The following is a 21,725-nucleotide window of genomic DNA, read 5'->3' on the forward strand; positions in this document are numbered from 1 at the left end:
ACAAATGATAATACGTAATTGGAATGACTGTTTTAGTCAGATTTATTCAACTAGCTTATTTTGTGCTATTTGTCCCATTTAAAAAAAATTGTTTTCTTTGAATTAAACAATATTTTTTCTTTTTTAAATTGAAAGTTACATACACTTTCTTTTATTTTTTATTTCTTTTGTCTATTGTTTTTGTAGCTACTAAACAATACTTGAAATGTAAATATATAAATATAGCTTAAGGTCTAAAGTTAATCAACATCTTTACCCACCTCTAGAACACCAGAATGTGTGGGGTCTTATTACTATATTATTATATGCTATTGTTGACCAGAATCGTGTATGTGTGAGTGGGTGTATATAAATATCACTATATCTTATAAAGTCTCTACAACTTTGCGGGTTTTTGTTCAATATTCCTTCTTCCATCTCAAATCTTCCTTCTGAAATCATTGTTTTTCTTACTAAAGAACATCATTTAGAAATGTGTTATTATACTTATCCAGAGTCTGTTGGCATAGTGAGCACCTTTAGTTTTTGTTTGTCTGAAGATTTATTATTTTGCCCCAATTTTTCAAAAGTGTTTTTGTTGGATATACAATTCCAAGCGGACAGATATTTTCTGTCCACTTTTTGAAGGGATTTCACTGCTGGCATTACTGTTGAGAAGTCAGCTCTCTGCTTAATTAACATTCCTTGGTAAATAATCTGCTTTTTCTCACTGTCTACCTACAGGATCTTCTCTTTTTCTTTGGCATTCTGTTGTTTTAACATCAGATCTCCAATGGTTTATTTTCATTATCCTAGAATTTTCTGTGATTACTGAATCTGAGGATGTCTGCCTACAAATAAAATAATAATTTGGGAAAAATGTTAAACACTGAGCCATAAAGCAACTCTGGGTCCCCTCTGGTCACCATGAAGGCAAAAATGCTAAGTCCATAGCCAATATATGGGACTTCTCAAATCTAAAAATGCATTGTTGTTTGGAAAATAATGGGGCAAGCCTAGTAGGAGTAATAATTTCCAGTGAATAAAGTTAAGACTTGCCAAGTACACAGTAGCTGAAACGTAGGTACTGCCTTCATTTAAAAGTATCTTATAGATACAGCATAAGATTTAGAAACCTCAAAAGAACAAAGTTCTAGAAAATACACATCAACTTGGTGAAGGAGGACAGCTAGTTAGACTGAAGCTAGACTCCTAGGCTCTTTAACAATATTTACAGGGCTCATACAGCTGAATTCATCTTTCATCAAAAATATATCTATTAAGCCCTAGTTTCTCTTTTGGAGTGATATCACTATGGGCAAATACCTGATGGTGAAACTCAGTAACTTTCCAGATCTTTTTCTCAGTTAGCTATTACGTATTTCTCAATTTTTCATGCAGCCCCAGAAAAAAATTAACCATCTCCAAAATTCTCTAGATTGGGAATAAATATCTCAGCATGTGTAGCAGACTTTGTGGCAGTCCTGGTGAATGAAAGCTACAGGCAAAGGTTAAAAAAGGAATGTATTAGGACATTTCACTTTAGACTTAGCCAAAGTTCAATCCCTCTAAATATTACAATTAATGATTTACTATAAGCTATGAAAATAGGTATCTCTTTGATATCTGTTCAACTAGCCAACATATTAAACTATTCTGTTTATACAGGCTGGACCTTGATTCCTCGTTATTCTTTTGGTTTTCAGAATTCAGAAGCATATAATTTCTCTTTGGATTAAAAACAAAGAGAGGCTTATCTTGTTTCAACTAGCAACCCAATCCCTTATTAACAAATGCATACTGAATTGATACCACATTCCTGAGTATATTTTGGCAAATAACTCATCAGGAGCCTAGCTCATAGTATTTCTTCCATCAGTGGGGCTTTTTCCTACAGGTAAGTCCTACTTCATGAGGGCAAGCTTTGCTCCCATGAAACTGCACCTAAATCACTGGCTATGTTCCTTTTCTATCTCTCTGCCACCATTCTACTGATAACTGAGTCCTCTCCTCTGTTAGATTTATTTATTTATTTATTTATTTATTTATTTATTGATTGAGATTGTCGCCCAGGCTGGAATGCAGGAGTGCCATCTTGGCTCACTGCAACCTCTGCCTCCCGGGTTCAAGTAATTCTCCCTTCTCAGCCTCCCAAGTAGCTGGGATTACAGGTATGCACCACCATACCCAGGCCAATTTTTCTATTTTTAATAGAGTCAGGGTTTCGTCATGCTGGCCAGGCTGGTCTCGAACTCCTGACCTCAGGTGATCCACCTGCCTCAGCCTCCGAAAGTGCTGGGATTACAGGCATGAGCCACCATGCCCGGCCTGTTAGTTTCATAATAGCATCAGACAAGGGTACAACATGAAGACTGTAACTATTAAATTGTTTTGTAAAACTATGAAAGCTTGGATGGGTTTGCTTAAGAGCTCAAAGTATGTTACAACATGAGAAAAGACAGACACCTAGACTTTTTCATTGCTGATTCTACAAAACTAGGCATTGGTCACTAACCTTTACCCAGTAAGAGTGCTACAAGTTCTGATACACATGTTGAGATGCTTATCTTGGTCCCAATCCAGCAACAAGAGTATTGAGTGAGGGTTCATAATACTGATTACATTCCTTGGGATCATCACACAAGTTATTCAAACTTTCAAGATCTAAATGTTCCTATATGTGAGAGGCACATGTGGATCACAAAAGTTTCCTTCAGCACTAAAATTGTACTCCACTGCAGTTTTTAAAAAGGGAAGGACATGGAGAAGGGGACAAAGTTTACACACCATACCTACCCATTTTCAGCAGCACTAACAATGTACGGCTGTTTAGAGAAGTCCCTTGCTCTTGCCAAACACGTTACTGAAGCTGAATGACCAAATAGGAGTTCTTTTGCTGAAATCTGAAAATAGTGAGAGTGAGCTTTTAAATAATTGTAAACGGTTTGAAGAATAAAAACACAACAATATAGTATTCACAATTCTGATTAGGAAATTCTGTTATGTTTTTGCTGTATACAAGTTTCCAGAAAACTGATATATGGAATATCAACATCCACAGACTAATAAACTCCTAGGCAGAGGAACTGTGTTGTAGACAGGTTTTGTTTGTTTTGGTTTGGTGTCCATCATGAAACCTCCATGACTGCTAAACCTGTCTTACAACAGCTAGGTTGTGAATACAAATAAGTCTGTGTTGATGCTTCCTATGAACAAAATGTCCCCTCAATAATAGTAGCACATTAATACACAGTTCAGAATTCAAAATAACTTTACAAAATAATACAAGAGAAAATATTACCCTTTTTGAAACCACCATAATACCCTATATGGTGATAGGAATGTAAATTGGTGCAGCTATTTTTAAAAACAGTATACAGGTTCCTCAATAAAAATAAAAATAGAACTTACACATGACTCAGGATTCCCACTTCTAGGTATATATCCAAAGGGAATGAAACCAGTATCTCAGAGAGGTATCTGTACCCCCATGTTCATTGGAGCATTACTCACAGCATCCAAAATACGGAAACAATCTAAATGTCCATCAACGGATGCAGAGATAAATAAAATGTGTCACATACAGTCATCCCTCATTATCCATGGGGGACTGGTTCCAGGACACCACTGCCCCCCACCCCATGCCCCACCACATAGGTGCCTAAATCCTAGGATGTGCAACTATGCAATATAAAATGGCATAGTATTGGCACATAGCCTATGAACATCTTTCATATCCTTTAAATTAGCTCTAGATTACTTATAATACCTAATACAATATAAATGCTATGTAAATTGCTTTTATACTATATCGTTTAGGGAATAATGACAAGGGAAAAAGTCTGTACGTGTTTAGTACAGATGCAATCCTCTTTTCTTTTTCCAAGTTTTCAATCCACAGTTGGTTGAATCCATGGATGCAGAAGCCATGGACACGAAGGGCTGACTGTATACACAATGGAATAGTATTCAGCCAAAAAAATAAAAGAGAAAAAAATCCTGCCATTTGTGACAACATGGATGGACCTAGAGGACATGATGCTAAATAAAATAATCCAGACACAGAAAGACAAATGCTATATGATCTCACTTCTATATAGAATCTAAAAAGCCAAACTCATAGAAATAGAATTAGTGGCTGCTAATGGCTGGGGGAGAGGGAAGAATGAAGTAATGTTGCTTAAAGGATACAAACATTGAATTATACATAAGATGTATAAGTTTTGGGATCTAATGTACACATGGTGACTACAGTTAATACTGTATGGTATACTTCAGATTTGCTAAGAGAGTAGGTCTTAAGAGTTCTTGCCACGCACATAAAAAAAATGATTATGCGAGGTGAGAGATGTGTTAATTAATTGGATTGTTGTATTAGTCCATTCTCATACTGCTATAAAGAACTACCCGAGACTGGGTAATTCATGAAGAAAAGAGATTTAATTGACTCACAGTTCCACAGGCTTAACAGGAAGCATGACTGAGAGACCTCGGGACACTTACAATCACGGTGGAAGGTGAAGGAGAAGCAAGCACATCTTATCACGGCAGAGCAGGAGAGAGAAAGAGTGACAGGGGAAGTGCCACCCACTTTTAAACCATAGGATCTCATGAGTACTCACTCACTATTACAAGAACAGCATGCAGAAAATCGTCCCCATGATCCAATCACCTCCTACCAGGTCCCTCCCCCAACAGGTAGGGATTACAATTCAACATGAGATTTGGGTGGGGACACAGAGCCAAAACATATCATTTGTGGTAATCATTTCACAATGTATTCATATATCAAATCATCAATCTGTATACCTTAAACTTATGTAATTTTACTAGTTAATTACAGCTCAATAAAGTTAATATAAAAATGACTAAAATTCCATTAGTCATAGACTAAATATCAGACCAGTTACCCCAGAGAAAACTTTAGGCATCAATTTTCACTTCTAAATTATCTATATTACCTAAAATTTCTAAAATTAAAACACCTTTCTTATTTATATTAAAAAATAAGAAAAGATCAATAAAATAAGAAAACAAGCCACAGACTGAGAGAAATACTTTCAAAAGTCGTACCTGATAAAGGACTATTATCCAAAATACACAAAGAACTCTTAAAATTCAACAATAAGAAAGTTAAAAACCTGATTAAAATATTGTCAAAACATCTGAGCAGACACCTCACCAAAGAAAACATACAGATGGCAAGTGAACATATAAAAATATGCTCCATATCATATGTCATAACAGTAGTGCAAATTAAAAAACAATGAGAAACCACAGCACACCTATCAAAATGGCCAAAATCCAGAACACTGGCAATATCAAATGCTGGCCGGGATGTGGAGCAACAGGAATTCTCACTCATTGCTGGTGAGAATGTGAAACAGGACAGCCACTTTGGAAAAGAGTTCAGTAGTTTCATATAAAACTAAACATATTTTTACCACACAACACAGCAATCACGCTCATTGACATTTATCCAAATAAGTTGAAAAGTTGCGTCCACACAAAAATCTATACACAAATATTTACAGTAGCTTTATCCATAATTGCCAAAATGTGATAGCAACCAAGATACACTTCAAGTGGCAAACAGATAAATTAGGGTACATCTATACAATGAAATATTATTCAGCACTAAAAAGAAATGAGCTATCAAACCATGAAAAGACATGGAAAAACCGTTGATGTGTATTACTAAATGAAAGAAGCTCATCTGAAAAGGTTTTACGATTCTAACTATATGACACTGTGGAAAAGGCAAAACTTAGCAAACAATAAAAACATTAGTGGTTGTCAGGGGTTTGTGGGGAGCAGGAGATAAATAGATGGGGCACAGAGAATTTTTAGGGCAATGAAACTATTCTGTACGATACTATAATAATGGATACATGAGCCTGGCTATCAGCACGAACCTCATATCTATTAAAAATATAAAAATTAGCCAGGAGTGGTAGTATGGGCCTTAATCCCAGCTACTTGGGAGGCTGAGGCAGTATATCTGCTTGAACCTGGGAGGTGGAGGTTGCAGTGAGCTGAGATTGAGCCACTGCACTACAGCCTGGGCGACAAAGTGAAAGTCCATCTCAAGGGGGGGAAAAAAAAAGATACATGACATTATACATTTGTCAAAATCCAAAGAATGTACAATACCAAGAGTGAGCCAATACTTGATTATATGTAGGTTAACTGGTTGTAAAATATATATACTGCTCTAGTGTGGGATATTAATGGTGAAGGAGACCGTGTGTACATGTGTGTTGGGAGTGGGGCAGGGCTGATCAGGTATGTATAGAAACTCCCTGTACCTTCCAGTCAATTTTGCTTTAAACCTAAAACTGCTTTCAAAAATAGTCTATTGAAATACTTTTTAAAAAGATCTTATTTATGTTCCTGCATCAGGAATACTAAAATTAACCTTTCTACATTAAAAACAAAATTTTAACTAAAATGATTCTTTAAAATACCGATGCTGGCCAAGCATGGTGGTTCATGTTTATAATCTCAGCACCTTGGCAGGCAGAGGCAAGGGGATCATTTGAGTCCAGAAATTCAGGACCAGCCTGGGCAATGTAGTGAGACCTCATCTCTACAAATAATAAAAAAAAAAAACTAGCTGGGCATGGTGGCACACACCTGTGATCCCAGCTACTAAGGAGGCTAAGGTGGGAGAATCACTTGAGCTCCGACGGTCAAGGCTGCAGAAAGCTGAGCTCATGCCACCACACTCCAGCCTGGTTGACAGAGTGAGATCCCATCTCAAGAAAAAACAAACACCCAATGTTTTTCTCCTGCATGAAAATTTAAAACATATGGCACAGAGGGCTAATTCCCCCACTATCTCAAGTGTGAAAGAAGTACATTCTTTGTTATTTTGTAAAACAAGATGACAAAAATTAAATTACAAAACAGAAAACATTTAAGATCTCCTCAGATGGAGAAGGAGTTGTCACTAATAAACCAAACATTGGCCCAGTGCAGTCGGTGGCTCATACCTGTAATCCCAGCACTTTTGGGAGGCTGAGGCGGGTGGATCACTTGAGGTCAGACATTCGAGACCAGCCTAGCCAACATAGTGAAATCCCATCTCCATTAAAAATACAAAAATTAGCTGGCTGTAGTGGATCTCATCACTTCACGCCAGCCTGGGCGACAGAGTGAGACTCTGTCTCAAAAAAATTAAAAGATCAAAAATTGAATTTGAATAGCTACCAAATATCTTGTGGGTAATAAAAATCTATTTTCCAAATGAATTAACATGAATTATGTTTTTTCTGAACTATACAAACATACATAGATGATAACTCACCCATATGAATGAGGACAAATTATTTCATGACGTAATTGTTCTCTGCCTTTATATCACTTCTATCATAATCAGAGATATTTCCCTCTTAAAAGGTCTGCTGTCAGATTAACTTTTTAGTGCTACAAGAAGTGTTTTGTGGTTGATTAGAATCCTACACAATTCAAGTTCGCTCTACCTTTTACCTGAGAGGTCCAGAAGGTTCCATCTCGGAGAACAACCTACCATCTCTCCCTGTCATCACGCTCACGGGTGCATATCCCTGGGCATTTAATGCCTTTCCAGGCTATTAAAAGCCAAATTAAGCAATAAAGGAGGGAACATCAAGGATATTCCCTCATCCAGAGAAAATCTACCGTGGACAAAACATCAGAACAGAATATCATGGCCTTTCATATAAAGTCCTCATTCTACTACTAAATCCCCATATATATTTGAATAAGCTAAGACAGTTCACTAAAATTTCCTCATTTACCATGTTGTAGAACTGCCATGAAGAATAACAAAATTTAAAAATTCTACAATCACACTTAGTCATTGCCATGATGAAATCCAGGAGACCTTTCCTGTTGTCCATTAGCTCTACTTTTATGAAGCATTGGTTCCTCCTGACCACCACCCTCACCTCCAGGTACTTCCAACAGCACAATGGGAGACTGAGAAGAACACACAACTTGATGAATGTATTAGTCTGTTTTCACACTGCTGATAAAGACATACCTGAGACTGGGCAATTTACAAAAGAAAGAAGTTTAATGGACTTACAGTTCTATATGGCTGGGGAGGCCTCCCGATCATGGTGGAAGGCAAGGAGGAGCAAATCACATCTTATCTGGATGGCAGCAGGAAAAGAGAGAGGTTGGGCAGGGAAACTCCCCTATTTAAAACCATCATATCTTGTGAGACTAACTCACTTTCACGAGAATAGCACGGGAAAGAACAGCATCATGATTCAATTATCAACCACTGGGTTCTTGTGAGACTAACTCACTTTCACGAGAGTAGCACAGGAAAGAACAGCATCATGATTCAATTATCAACCACTGGGTTCTTCCCACAACATGTGGAATTGTGGGAGATACAATTCAAGATGAGATTTGGATGGGGACACAGCCAAAACCACATCAGTGAACATCTACTATATTCCAGACAAAAACACAATCACAGGGCAGTGTTTAAATCCCCATTTCACAGGTGAGGAAATTGAAGCTCAAAGAATGTAAGTCCTTTGCCCAGTATCACAGAGTTGGTAAATATCAGGGCTGGCACTTGACTCAGATCTCCATTCTTTTTCTCCACACATTGCTCTTCTTCATTTTGTTGTTTCCTTCTGAGTGTTAGACAGGCGGAAGAGCAGAACATAGCAATACTAAGGGAGTCTATCTGAGAGGATACTCACCTCACCTTTCTCTATGCTTAAAGGTGTGAAGAAAACCAGCAATCAATACCAGAAAACCCAAGTAAGGAATTTGCTGGCATGGGATTTGGAGAAGCTCCTCACTGGTAGACTTTACAAAATTTTGGGGAAACTAGAGGGCTATGGGAGTCAGACTTTGGACTCGAAGACAGAATGTATAACCTAGGCATGCAGTGAGAAGCCCAAGAGAGGGAGACACTTATTCTCTAGGTCCCCTGCACCCTGCCATCCCACTGCACATGGTCAAGGAAAGATGAGGCACATCTTCAATCCCCTATTGAATACTTGGACACTCTGAGATATGCAGAATTTACACCACCTTTTCCCCTCCCCATTCCTATTCTCCAATCCCTTTTATCCCATATGCAAATGAATAATACCATCATTCTACCAGTCCCACCCAGCTCCCAAACCCCAAATCTGGGAAAGATCCTTGGCTGTTCTTGCTCCCTTACCCTACATCCAATCAGTTTCTCAGTTCTGTCCATTCTGTCTTCTTAATGTCTTTCCAGTTTTCATCTCTGCTTCATCCTCACTGCCACTGATTTGGTTTATCCTCAAAACCTTTCTTGAGGCCGGGCGCGGTGGCTCAAGCCTGTAATCCCAGCACTTTGGGAGGCCGAGACGGGCGGATCACGAGGTCAGGAGATCGAGACCATCCTGGCTAACACGGTGAAACCCCGTCTCTACTAAAAAAATACAAAAAACTAGCCGGGCGAGGTGGCGGGCGCCTGTAGTCCCAGCTACTCGGGAGGCTGAGGCAGGAGAATGGCGTGAACCCGGGAGGCGGAGCTTGCAGTGAGCTGAGATCTGGCCACTGCACTCCAGCCTGGGCGACAGAGCGAGACTCCGTCTCAAAAAAAAAAAAAAAACCTTTCTTGAATAAGTTACAGTAGAAGTCTGATAGCCATAGTCCCTGTCCCTGATGTCATCTCCCCCTCTCTCCAATATGCCCTTCACATTGCTAGCAAGTGATCTTCTAAAACCCAGATACAATTAAATAGTATTATGCCATCTTACATAAAATATCCTCTAAAGCCCTCAAAATCGCCACTGCTTTTACTTATCTTGTGCTGTTAGCTCTATCTAGTGAAAAAACAAAACAAAATTTATAAACCCTTCAACCTGTGGAATTCCATGCTGGACTCATCCTGTCCTTTCCAGATGAGCCTGTCACCTCTAATTCACTATGTATGCTCCAGGTCTACTCAACTACTTTTGCCATTTCCCTTAAGGCAAAATGCTCACGTCTTTCACACACACTTGTCATTCCCTGTGTCTGCAAACTAACCTTCAATTCCTGTGCATTCTTTAGAACTCAGCTCAAGCATCACTCTCAGAAAGGCTTTCCATTCAAAACCATAACAAGATACCACTTCACACCCATTAGAATGACTATTACAAAAAAAAAAAAAAAGTAACTAGCACTGGTGAGGATACAGGGAAACTGGTTGCTCTGTGCACTGCAGATGGGAATGCAAAGTGTGCAGCCACCATAGGAGTGCCTCAAAAAATTTACAATAGAATTACCACCCCATAAGTATGTACAATTATGTGTCAATTAAAAATAATTTCAAAAATAGAATTACTATATGAACCAGGAATTCCACTTCTCAGTATGTACCCAATAGTTGAAAGCAAGGATACAGCTACATGTGCACCCATGTATATAGCAGCATCATTCACAACAGCCAAAAGGTGGAAGCAACCCATGTATGTATCTGTAGATGAACAGATAAAGACAATGTGGTATACACATACAGTGGACTATTATTCAAACTTCAAAAGAAAGGAAATACTGTCATATGCTCCAGCATGAATGAACCTTGAAGACATTATACTACATAGCCAATCACAAACAGACTAATACTGTATGATTCCACTGTACAGGAGGTATGTAGAATAGTCAAATTCATAGAGATGGAAAGTGTCTCAGTGCCTTACAACTTCCTGTTTACAAATCTGTCTCCCACACTGGACTCCGAGAGACTTGGAGGAGGATTTGTGCCTAGAACAAAAAGTACCTGTGTAGTTTCCCAAATGACAGCGCAAATAAGTGTCCCTGGTTTGTCTTTCCATTTTGCATGGTGGCAAGCGAGTGTTTAAGACCACAGAACCTGATGTATTCTCTTACCTATGTACTTTTGGAGGGGGAAAGAACTTTCCAAATTTAATATGAAGAGAAAATAAATGGCTCCCTGTTCACTTTACAACCTCCCATGCCCGAGTTCCTTCTCTTCTTCCTACCATCCTCTCCCTGAGATGCTGCCCTACAGTGACTCAGTCACCCATATAGTTATGTCCTTTTTACAGTCTCTTGTGTCCTCAAGGACTCCTTTTTTTCTATCCTTACCCAAATCATTCCTTTATATACACATTTTTAAACAAAAATAAAATTAAACCACGAAGCATTAACCCATTAAACTACTCACTTGACCACCTTATGGATAACAAGAGGACTTGTTGAGAACTGAAAAATGCCCTTGATTTTTTTTCAGTCTGGAGTTTTTCCTACTAATAGTTGATCAGTTGCAATGTGGGGGCGAGATTCATGGGAAAATAAGAGATGCTGTTTATTCAATCTGGCTCTATGGTTAGCCATAGAAAACGTTCAGGAAAATCTTTACATGGAGTATCTCACATTCATACTAAGCAATAACTTGTTTGTGTAATTAACTTTTGCACAATGTCCTCACAGTGAATTTCAAAAACACAAAGCTGATCCCATCCCCAACTTAAATCTCCTCAATAGCTCTCGAGAATTCAATATAAATTCCTTCACTTGTCATCTAAACTTCTCCAGGCCCGTCTTCCCCTCTGGACTTACCTCTCTTTGATCCTTTTTCACACCTAGGTTAAGGCAACAGACAGCTCCTCCCTTTCCTCTAAGCACAGGCAGTCTCCTTAATGTAGAATAACTTTGCTTCTTCCACTCTCACCAATCTAATTCCTATTCCCAGCCCATATCTCTATCCCTGGATTTCTCTGTATCAGCACTCTTGGCATTTGGAATGGAAAAATTATTTATTGTGAGGAATTGCCATGTGCACTATATGACATTTGTAGTATCTCCGGCTCCACCCACTACATGCCACCAGTATCTCTCGTCCTTCAATAGTTACAACGAAAATGTGTGTAGATAGTAACAGATGTCTCTTGGGAGGAAAACTGCCCCCTGTAAGCACCACTACTCTGAATCCAAGCAGAGGACTTGCTCTTAAGAGATGCATGGCATAACTTCTCCACTGAATATGGAGTGCAGACCATTCCCTACTTACAGTACCTTATATCATAACTGTGCCACAGTAGCCCATTTTTTTCTGTACTGCATCGTAACTTCCTGGGCAGTCAGCACCAGGTCTTATCATTCACATTTGAACTTACGAATGAGTACCCACCATACCACACAATTTACAGCATGCAAACAACAAATGTATGCTAAACAAATGTTGAATAAATATTAGCAATGCCTTCATAAATATGAAGATGCTAGAATTCCAGATTTCTTAAGCTTATAGTAACCTACATATTATTACACAACTATTCCACCCAGAAAATAATACACTTCAACATTGAAAATAAGTAAGACATTTTAGTCACCTAGAAGTCAGAGTTTAAACTATAATAGAAAATTAATGTTTTAATTTTCAAAGGCGGCCACTATTTTTAAAGCACAACCGTTGCAATAATACCCATCCTTCCTTCAAGAACGTTCATTAACATTGAGCTGAGCTGTCTGCTATGCAGTTCTTGGCAGTCCTGTAGTAGAACTGTTCAGTGATGGGAGATGTTAATTAATTATACTATAAAATAGAATTACAATTAATTGTTAATTTAGGTTTTAAAGTGACAAACTTTAAAGGGTAAAAATAGTCTTTGATCTTTAAAAGGCTTCTTAATGAGGGCAGTATACTTTAACTACATCATTAGTTTAAATGTTCAAATTGGGTCTAGAGACTGCTAGAGTTAAGCAAATATCTATTCCGATATGTTAAATGTTTATGACTTGAGACAGGGACAATTAATTGCTAATCAATGGGCCAAATCCTAGGTGAGGTCAGGTTCTGAAACAGAAGGATGACAATAGTAAATTGGATTTAGAGCATTTTGATGTGATCTGCAAAAATCACAGGCAGGCAGAGACTAAAAGAATAGCAAGCAGGCCAAACCAGTAGAAACACCCAGATAATTAAGATATTACTCATTTAGTTAATCGTGGCTTTCAAGGGTGCCCTTTGTTTAGATTAATGAGCCATAATTTTTAGAATTATACTTACATGCCTGTAGTTCAGTTACTTAAACATATAATTCAGGATACAAAATAGTAAAACTCAGTATAGCTTAAAGGATGATAACACTTAGCTGGTAGCTAAGATTAGCAATATTCATAATATAATTATCAAACATGATCTTGATCAATCATATAATACTTTATTTTCTCAAAATTCAGAAGTAAAATCAATTTATTACTTTAATAAGCATCTTTTTAACAATCATGCAAATCTTCCACTGTCATTGCAGACAGAAAATGCAAGTTGTGCCTATTTTGTGAGTGGTGTCTGTCTCAGTATCAGTAGCTTTCACTAACCTTTAGTTCATGTGAGAGATTCCACAGACAGAGCTGACCCTCTTGACTTCCAGTCACAATTGTTCGCTGGTCATCAGTGATCATGATGGCAGTGATGCTGTGGGGAGGGGCCTTCTGTCCCCAGAGTGCCACTGCCTGCAGGGAAGTCCTCATTTTGGGCGAATCCTGAAAATACAAAGAATGAAAGAAGCATACATGGTCACCTTTTTGAAATTTGCGGAAACTGATAATATTACAAAGCGGATTTATGATGACCCAAACTTCAATGACGTGTTCTCCCAGGGCTATGGAAAAGGGTGCTTCCCCATCAGTTAGAAGAGAAAGTAGTCATCAGACACTGAAATTACCATGCATGCTGCGAATTCATCAAAAAAGAATGAATTATCTTTTAATTCCTTATTATCGATGAAGAGAAAGAAAGGAACAGTCTATTCACTTCACACCCAGCTCTTCCTATGGCTACATCTAACTTGCTACAAAGTCCTGCTGGGTCTCTCAAGCAGCATACAGCTGTCTACATGGTATAATTTGAAGTCAGCTTTGCAAGCTCTCTCTCCCTAGAAATGTTTCCTCATCTAGGTAATAAATACCTGAAATTGGTGAATTTGTTATTAAAAAAATAAATCTTTTCCATAAAAACAGTGTTTCCTAGTCTTCAAAGATTCATGTATGACTGTCATGATTTCTGCCATATTCTATTTTAGTAATAATTTTTATTTTACCTATTTTTATACTTGGTATCTTCCTGAACAATAATCTTTACGAAATTACTACATTCTTATGTTAGTTGCAAGGGTTAAAATGAATACGTAAGTATAAATAAATGTTGCCTATGACCACCCAAAGTATCACTCAGTGATGTGTGCATTACATTTTGTGAAACACTGAGTTAAATATTCTCCCCAAATGGTCATTCGTTCCTGAAACACAAACAATTTTGGGAGGCAATTTAGCTTTATATATTTAATCCCATTAAAAATATCAAAAAGAGAGGAGAAAAGGGCCAAGCATACTTCCCACATTGCTTTGAGAAAGTCAAGAAAATGACAGCCTTCTGTCCTACAGGATTTCTGTTGCTAAGCCACCAAAAGGGTAAATACCAATATAAATTTTTAAAACTTATGATACATGTTGTTTCTAATGTTCAATTATATATGTCTACACACACAAATATACATAAACATGGGTGTGCACTGACACTATGAACACAAATTTTCCTTGTAGTTCCATTGTCTGGAATTCAGTATCTAGTTCCCCATTTTCACTTCTTAGGTCAATATGTTAGTCTATCTAGTCTATGATACACTTGCATTATTCTAACTGCCATATGCAGGCACCACGAGGCCAAAGTTTCTATAGGAAATGTTCTGAGCATTGTAATTCTGAATGCCAGGATTATACATATTAATCATACAACAAAGCTAACCAGAGAGTTTTGATTTCAATAATATTGTAACCAGAACATGGACCTTCTTCTGCTTCAAACACAGAGAAAAATGCATTATACCTATTTTTAAGTTGCTGCTTCATGACCAAGCTTATAAATAAGTCTAGAAAATCCCAAGCAGTGAAACACTAAGAGAAACCTGAAAACCGATACAATAAGTATTGGAACTAAATTAGTATGTGGCTTTTTTGGCTAGGAGTTTGCAATGTTAATCCCTATATAAGGATAGGAAGCAAAGCTCTCAGAAGTGGCCTTGCTCAATGAAAGGGGAACAGAAAAACTACCCCAGGAAGATAAGAAAGTGTATTTCCAAATCTCCCAAGAAAAATCTGTCAAGCCTGAAGTACAAATGGGTTGGGAGTTTTAAAATAAAAAAGTATTACAGATAATTCCAGAAAGGATTTCTTCACATGGGGATTCTGGAATTATACATAATATTTTATTAATAATTATACATACAAAATTGTTTCCAGTTCAATGATACTGTTGGGAGGCTTGTGAGAAACACTACAGACCTATTTGAATATCTAAATTTTTTTCACAGACCATGGCAAATGTTAATGGCTAGGCTCAGTGTCTCAGGCCTGTAATCACAGCACTTTGGGAAGCCGAGGTGAGTGGAGCACTTGAGCCCAGGAGTTCGGGACCAGCCTGACCAACATGGTGAAACTCCCTCTCTACTAAAAATACAAAAATTAGCCAGGCATGGTGGCGCACACTGGTAATCCCACCTCGGGAGGCTGAGGTGGGGAAATCGCTTGAACCTAGGAGGTGGAGGTTGCAGTGAGCTGAGATTGCGCCACTGCACTCCAGCCTGGGCTACAGAGCAAGACAGGGGGGAAAAAAAAAAAAAGACCATGACAAGTATTAAGAAGAATGTACAGCAACCGGAACTCAGACATTGATGGTAGGAATGTACAATGGAAAACAGTTTGGCAGAAAGAGGTCAGTGATTGCTCAGGGAAAGAAAGAACAGAGAAGAGTGAGATTACAATGGGGAGTAAGAAAACTTTTGAAGGTGGTAGATAAGTTCATTAATTTAATTATGGTAATGGTTTCGTGAGTGTATACATATATCAAAACTTAATGAAATTTTATACTATAAATGCATTTATGTAGACACACAAATATTGTGTGTGTCAATTACACTTCAATAAAGTTGTTGAATGTTTTACTTAAGGCATTCTGAAAGACACTCTCACTATCGAGAGTGAATGGGATTTCTGTAAAACAAGTAGCCCCAGTAGCAAATAATCTTACAATAAAAAATTACAAAACATTCAAGATAAACCATGAGCAAACAGAAAGATTAGTACCCCAGGAACTAATAATAAGTGAACAATCTAAAACATACTTCAAAAGAAGAACAAATAATAAATTATTATAAATCAATAAATAGACAACAGATGAAATTAAAAACCCAAAGAAAAAAAGCCTACAAAAAGGTAGACTTTTAAAAGAAACAAATATTACTTCTAGAAATAAAACATAATCGTTAAAATATAACAAATCTCAAAAGGACAAGTCAGAATAGACTCAAGTGAAGGGAGAATAATTAACTTCAATACAATTTTCAGGAAATGTCCCAGAATACAGCAAGAAGTCATTTTAAAAAAACCCTGAAAATGTTGAGTAAAAAGAATTCAGAGACATTAAGACTAATCAGAGATGTTAAGAGATATAAATGCTAAGTGAAAAGACCCCATATTTATCTAATATAAGCTCCCAAAATGATAGAACCTTTTCCCTTCTTTGCTAATTCACTCCTAAAGCCATTGAGTATTAACAGAACAGAGCAAGAGTAGAGTGTTGGAGTTCAAATAGTATGAGGAGGGTGTCAGGATAGGAAGACAGTGGAGTCAGAGCCCAGGGATGGTGAGTGAGGTGTCCAAATGTGGGGGCAGCTGCATGTGATGGGCAACCGCATGTGAGTTGCAGCCCCTAAGCAGGGTGAAGAGGAATAATGTATACAGGGCTGTATGGCACTGGGTATTGGAGCAGGAACAAGTGAGAAAGGAGCTCACATAATGAGGTTCGTCAACAAGGAGTGTCATGAGTCTACTAGCGGTGAGGACAGTGAAGGAAGTGGCCCTGCTGTGAGGAGCCAGAGCCTGGGCAGGGTAAGGAGGACGTCCATTTACAGTCATGGTCTGGCACAAAGTGTTGAAGCCCAAGGAGGATAGGAAGGCATGCATGCACACTGGAGGATGTTCAGCATCCTGAGAACACTGGTAGGATCAGAAAGGTTGTTGCCTGAAAGTGTAATCAGACATAGTAAAGGAATACAGGGGTAAACAGGATATTCACACATTAGGCAGCTGACAGGTCCACAAGGAGTGTTAAAGCCATAAAATGATCAGGAGGGCATCCACACAGGGGACAGGGCAGCACATTTACAGGAAATTGGTTACATAACAGACTGATCAAATAATTACTATATTGCTCATTTATAACAAGAACCAGATTTCTTACCGCTAGAAAAAAGAGTTAGAAATATGGAAAGGAAAAAACTTGAATGATCCCTATGATACTGGAGTCGAATTAGAGGAATTGGTGTAAAATAAAGGTAGATGTAAAACACACACACACACACACACACACACACACACGCAGACTTGCCATCTCTGTTGGCTGAAGTCCTGGGAGAAGCAACACTCCAATAGCAGTGAGCTTACGTAGCATCTCTAAATACTATTCTACACTAAAAAGGAATCAGGTTTTATTGGGAAACTGGTTGACTCCAGCCCTGGAGCAGGGAAACACAAGATGATACTGGACTAAATTGCTCTTAAAACAAGGAAGTGCTCAAAGAGTGAGGATATATCAAAGGGACACAGAAGTCTGCTTGAAGGAGCCCCCACCAGCCAAACCATGGACAATTTGAGCATCAAAATAAATAATGCTAGCAACAGAATGAATAAATGGATTAAAGTTACTAGTTAAAAGACAAAAATTCTCAATTAGAATATGTTCTACTATATCTTACTTACAAAAGATTCCTAAAGTATTAACACAGAAAGGTTGAAAATAAACAGGTGAATAAGAATGTACCAGGCAAATGGTAATAAAAGAAAACTGACGTAATATTGGACAAAATGGGCCTTAAAGCAAAACCACTGTTGGGGGGGGGGGGGTGATCACTATAGAATGATTAAATAAGTAGAGTCTCAAAATACATAAAATACAATATTGCATAATTACTAGGAAAAGTTGATAAATTAACTATGACAGAGAGACATTTTACATGTCTCAATCAGTAATAAATAGATCAAGTAGACAAAAAAAATTAAGGATATTAAATACTTGAACCACATAATTTGTATTAGTAACATCATGAAAATGTATGGATTCCTGCACCTAGAAATTAAATAAAAATACGTTTCAATGAAACCATGCATACAACATTTAAAAAGACATGACCCTGCTAGACCACAAAATAGGTCTCAAAACATCTAAAAGGATTAATACCATTTAGGAAACATTATCTGACCACAATCAATAAAAATCTGAAATTGCCTCCTTCCCCACTCCTGCAACATACATGTAACACAAAAGTTCGAAATATTCCCTGTCTGAATGTTTGGAAACTAAAAAAAAATATTCTAAATGATCCCTGGGCTACCAAGAAAACATAATATAAATTCGATGTAGCTAAGACTCAAGAGTATGAAAACTTTGTGTAATAAAACTTGCCAAATGTAGATTTTGTATTAAAAAAAATTACAGCCTTAAACACATACATACATACATTACTAAGAAAAAAGACAGCAAATTAATAAGTAAATAACATACAAACTAAAATCTTATATAGAAGAAGAGCAGGATAAATACAAAGAATGCAAAAGGAAACAATGTAGACAAAACCATACATTATTATAAAAACAACAACAGAAAAGAAATAATCTACAAATCAAACCCAGGTTGAAAAGAGACATAACATGAGGAAATCTATGGCAAGCTTGATAAGGAAGACCCTAAAAACATCAAAAATAATATACAGAGAAAATGAGTATAACTCAAATATCTTAAATGAGAATATTATTAACTTAATGTTAAAAATTTGGAAAGGTAAGTGAAATAATTCTTATAGAAAATATAGATCACAAACCTTTTTTTTTTTTTTGAGATGGAGTCTCATTCTTGTCACCTAGGCTGAAGTGCAATGGCGCGATCTCGGCTCACTGCAACCTCCACTCCCGGGTTCAAGCGATTCTCCTGCTGCTGCCCCTGCCTCAGCCTCCCTAGTACTGGGATTACAGGCACCCACCACCATGCCCAGCTAATTTTTTATTTTTAGTAGTGACGGTGTTTCACCTTGTTGAAGAAGCTGGTCTTGAACTCCTGACCTCAGGTGATCTGCCCTCCACGCCTTCCAAAGTGCTGGGATTACAGGCATGAGCCACTGTACCCAGCCAGAAAACATAGATTACTAAATCTGAGTGAACATGAAATAGAAACACAAATACCTGTAACCATTAAAATGGAATAAAATATGTAAAATTATGCACATACACATTTATTTCAGCAAAAACTTCATATTAGGTGTAATCTTGGGGAATTAACAGATACATTCTTATATATGAAAGCACATAGGACAAACCTCCACAAATTCTCCTAAGTAAAATGACAGCTAATTTAACAGCTCATTTATATTAAAATCAACAGATGAGAGACAGAAGGAGAATGAAGTGAAGAAAGTAGGAACATAATGATTTTCAACTGATGTAAGCACAAAAAAAAAGTGAATCAGCAAGGAGAAAGGAGATCAAAAAGTCCAAAAAACCTGACATTAAAGCCGCAGAATCTAGCAGTCCTGGGCCCCTTAGTGTAAGAGCAAATTGGCCTAAATCTCTATCACTCTTGAAGGCTCCACAGTCCTCTAGCCCGGGACAATTACTGCCTCTGATGGCACCCACCTGTCTGAATAAAAGATGCTGAGATGTCCAATATATTCTATTACAAGAAGTGGGGGAAGTAGAAACGAGCAGTTTTAACTATTTCTAAGACAAGAGTTAAATAGATAGTAAGTTTCATTGATAAGGAAAATTCACATTTGGGGAAAAGCTCACTCTCATGAATACCAGATAAATGGGATACAAGGGAAGATTGCAAAGCAGGTAGTGAGAAGGACACACATGGGCGTGTTCTAACATTCTGCTCCAAGAAATACTGCTCCTGACTTTGTATTGCTCTTTTCACCACAGCTTTTAGTATTGAGACAATGAAAATCACCATACAAAAATCATTTGACCTTCACTCTTGGCTTGGCTAATGTGTGCTTAGCCAAGAATTAAAAAGTGGTACACAAAGGAAAGCTCCTGGGTCACACTGCTCCAAAGGAAACTGGGCATTTTTTATGGGCAACGTGCACTTTGGCTCTTGTCCAAGGACTTGTGTCTTTTTTAAACTTTACCTAGGAAACTAGCCAAAGAAATTCATCTAGCCTGCTGAGTAGAACAGCAGGAGAAAGAAATTCCGAGGAACATTTGCCGGGAATTAATATATCTGTAATGATTAACATTACACTAAGGGATAAATAACTCTTGAGGTGCAGTATTTATATTCCTATTGCTCTGGGAAATTAGCTTCTCTTACTTGAATCTTTGCAACACTGTCTACCCAATAACTGGCCACCTGTATTCTGGTTTTGTATCTCCCTGAAAATTATCTGCTCTGCATTGATGTCTCCCTCAGTGAAGTGATACACTTCCCACAAAGAAAGAGATCATTCCTTACGTAGCATAGTGCCTATCCCATGGTAGAAAATATTCTTTTCTACTGAAAAAATTGATTCAACTGATTTTGATGCTTCTTACTTCTACATTCCTTCTGAAATATGGGAATCATTTCTTAATCACTGATCTATTCCCTACAATGCCTGAAGAACAGTGCTTTGAAGATAGGGACAAAATAAATATTGGTTGAATAAATTCCTCTTTTCATTATTTTTAAGCTCTGTCTACCAAAAGAGAGGGAGTGGATTAAGCGTGTAAACTTTAATCAGGCTAGACTTAAATATGAGCCATTTTGTCCCTCTGAGCCTCAGTTTCCTTACCTATAATATGAAAATAATAATGATAGATACCTTACAGTGTTGTTGTGAGAATGAAATGAGATCATGCACACAATGTAGAGCAGAGTGTAATATTCATAACTTACTACTATTATTTTCATTTTGGCTCTCATACTTCTGGATAATCCACATGTCAAACTTTTTCACCATGACACTTTTGCTTTATTCTTATTCAAATGAAACTCACCTCAACTTCACTTTCAGTAGATTGTAAATTTTCTGAGGGCAGAGACTTCTGTCTCATTTGTCTACTGCTATAATCGCAGGGTCCAGAGCAGTTTCAGCAAAAGTAGACACTCAGTAACTATGTGCTGAATTAATGAAGGAATGAGAACATTCAATATAGTTCTAAAGACTTACGTATGATAAAACATCCCCCCATTCCAATATTTACAAATGTTTACATACCTGTTAAAATACAAGGCATTTGGAGTTTAGGGAGGTGAAAGTAAATCAAAGCATTTCACAGGTTGAAAACCTTTATAGCCACAGGATTCCTAACACAACCAAATTAGAAAACAAAATGGACCAAGGCCAAAGCCACAAGAAATCAAATCACAAATAGAATTGATCTTGAACAATCCAGATTGCCATGTGTAGTGCAACATACCTGAAATTCAGAGACGTACTTCCAGGGCTGCTTTTATCATTTATAACCTTTATTACCACATTGTAAATATAGTAATTAGTAAAATTAGGTTATTATCACCTGAGCTGCCTACATTTCACTATTCTTATGAGGAACAAATACAATGATATAAACAAAAGCATATGGGTATAAATATACATATTATGCTATCATTATATTACCTTGCATATTTTACTCATAAACTCCCATAGGATTTACAGCAAGTGGCCTTAGATCATTAATGTAATCCCCCCCTTACTTATAAGAAAGTTGATGATGAGAAATGT

The 21,725-nt window shown here is 37.5% G+C and overlaps 1 protein-coding gene across 1 annotated transcript in view; it reads right to left on the reverse strand.

The window, feature by feature from the left end:
* The window catches only part of WDR72 (WD repeat domain 72), a 244,202-nt gene that overhangs the window by 202,532 nt on the left and 19,945 nt on the right, over positions 1–21,725 (reverse strand). Inside the window, exons 2-3 of the mRNA XM_030931778.1 lie at positions 13,291–13,455; positions 2,776–2,882 (exon numbers count right to left, since the gene is read on the reverse strand). Coding sequence (XP_030787638.1) covers positions 2,776–2,882; positions 13,291–13,443 — 260 coding nt within the window. The 5' untranslated portion in view covers positions 13,444–13,455. The remainder of the gene's footprint in view (positions 1–2,775; positions 2,883–13,290; positions 13,456–21,725) is intronic.

This window comes from Rhinopithecus roxellana, chromosome 5 (genome assembly GCF_007565055.1).
Source record: "Rhinopithecus roxellana isolate Shanxi Qingling chromosome 5, ASM756505v1, whole genome shotgun sequence".
Lineage (NCBI taxonomy): Eukaryota > Metazoa > Chordata > Mammalia > Primates > Cercopithecidae > Rhinopithecus > Rhinopithecus roxellana.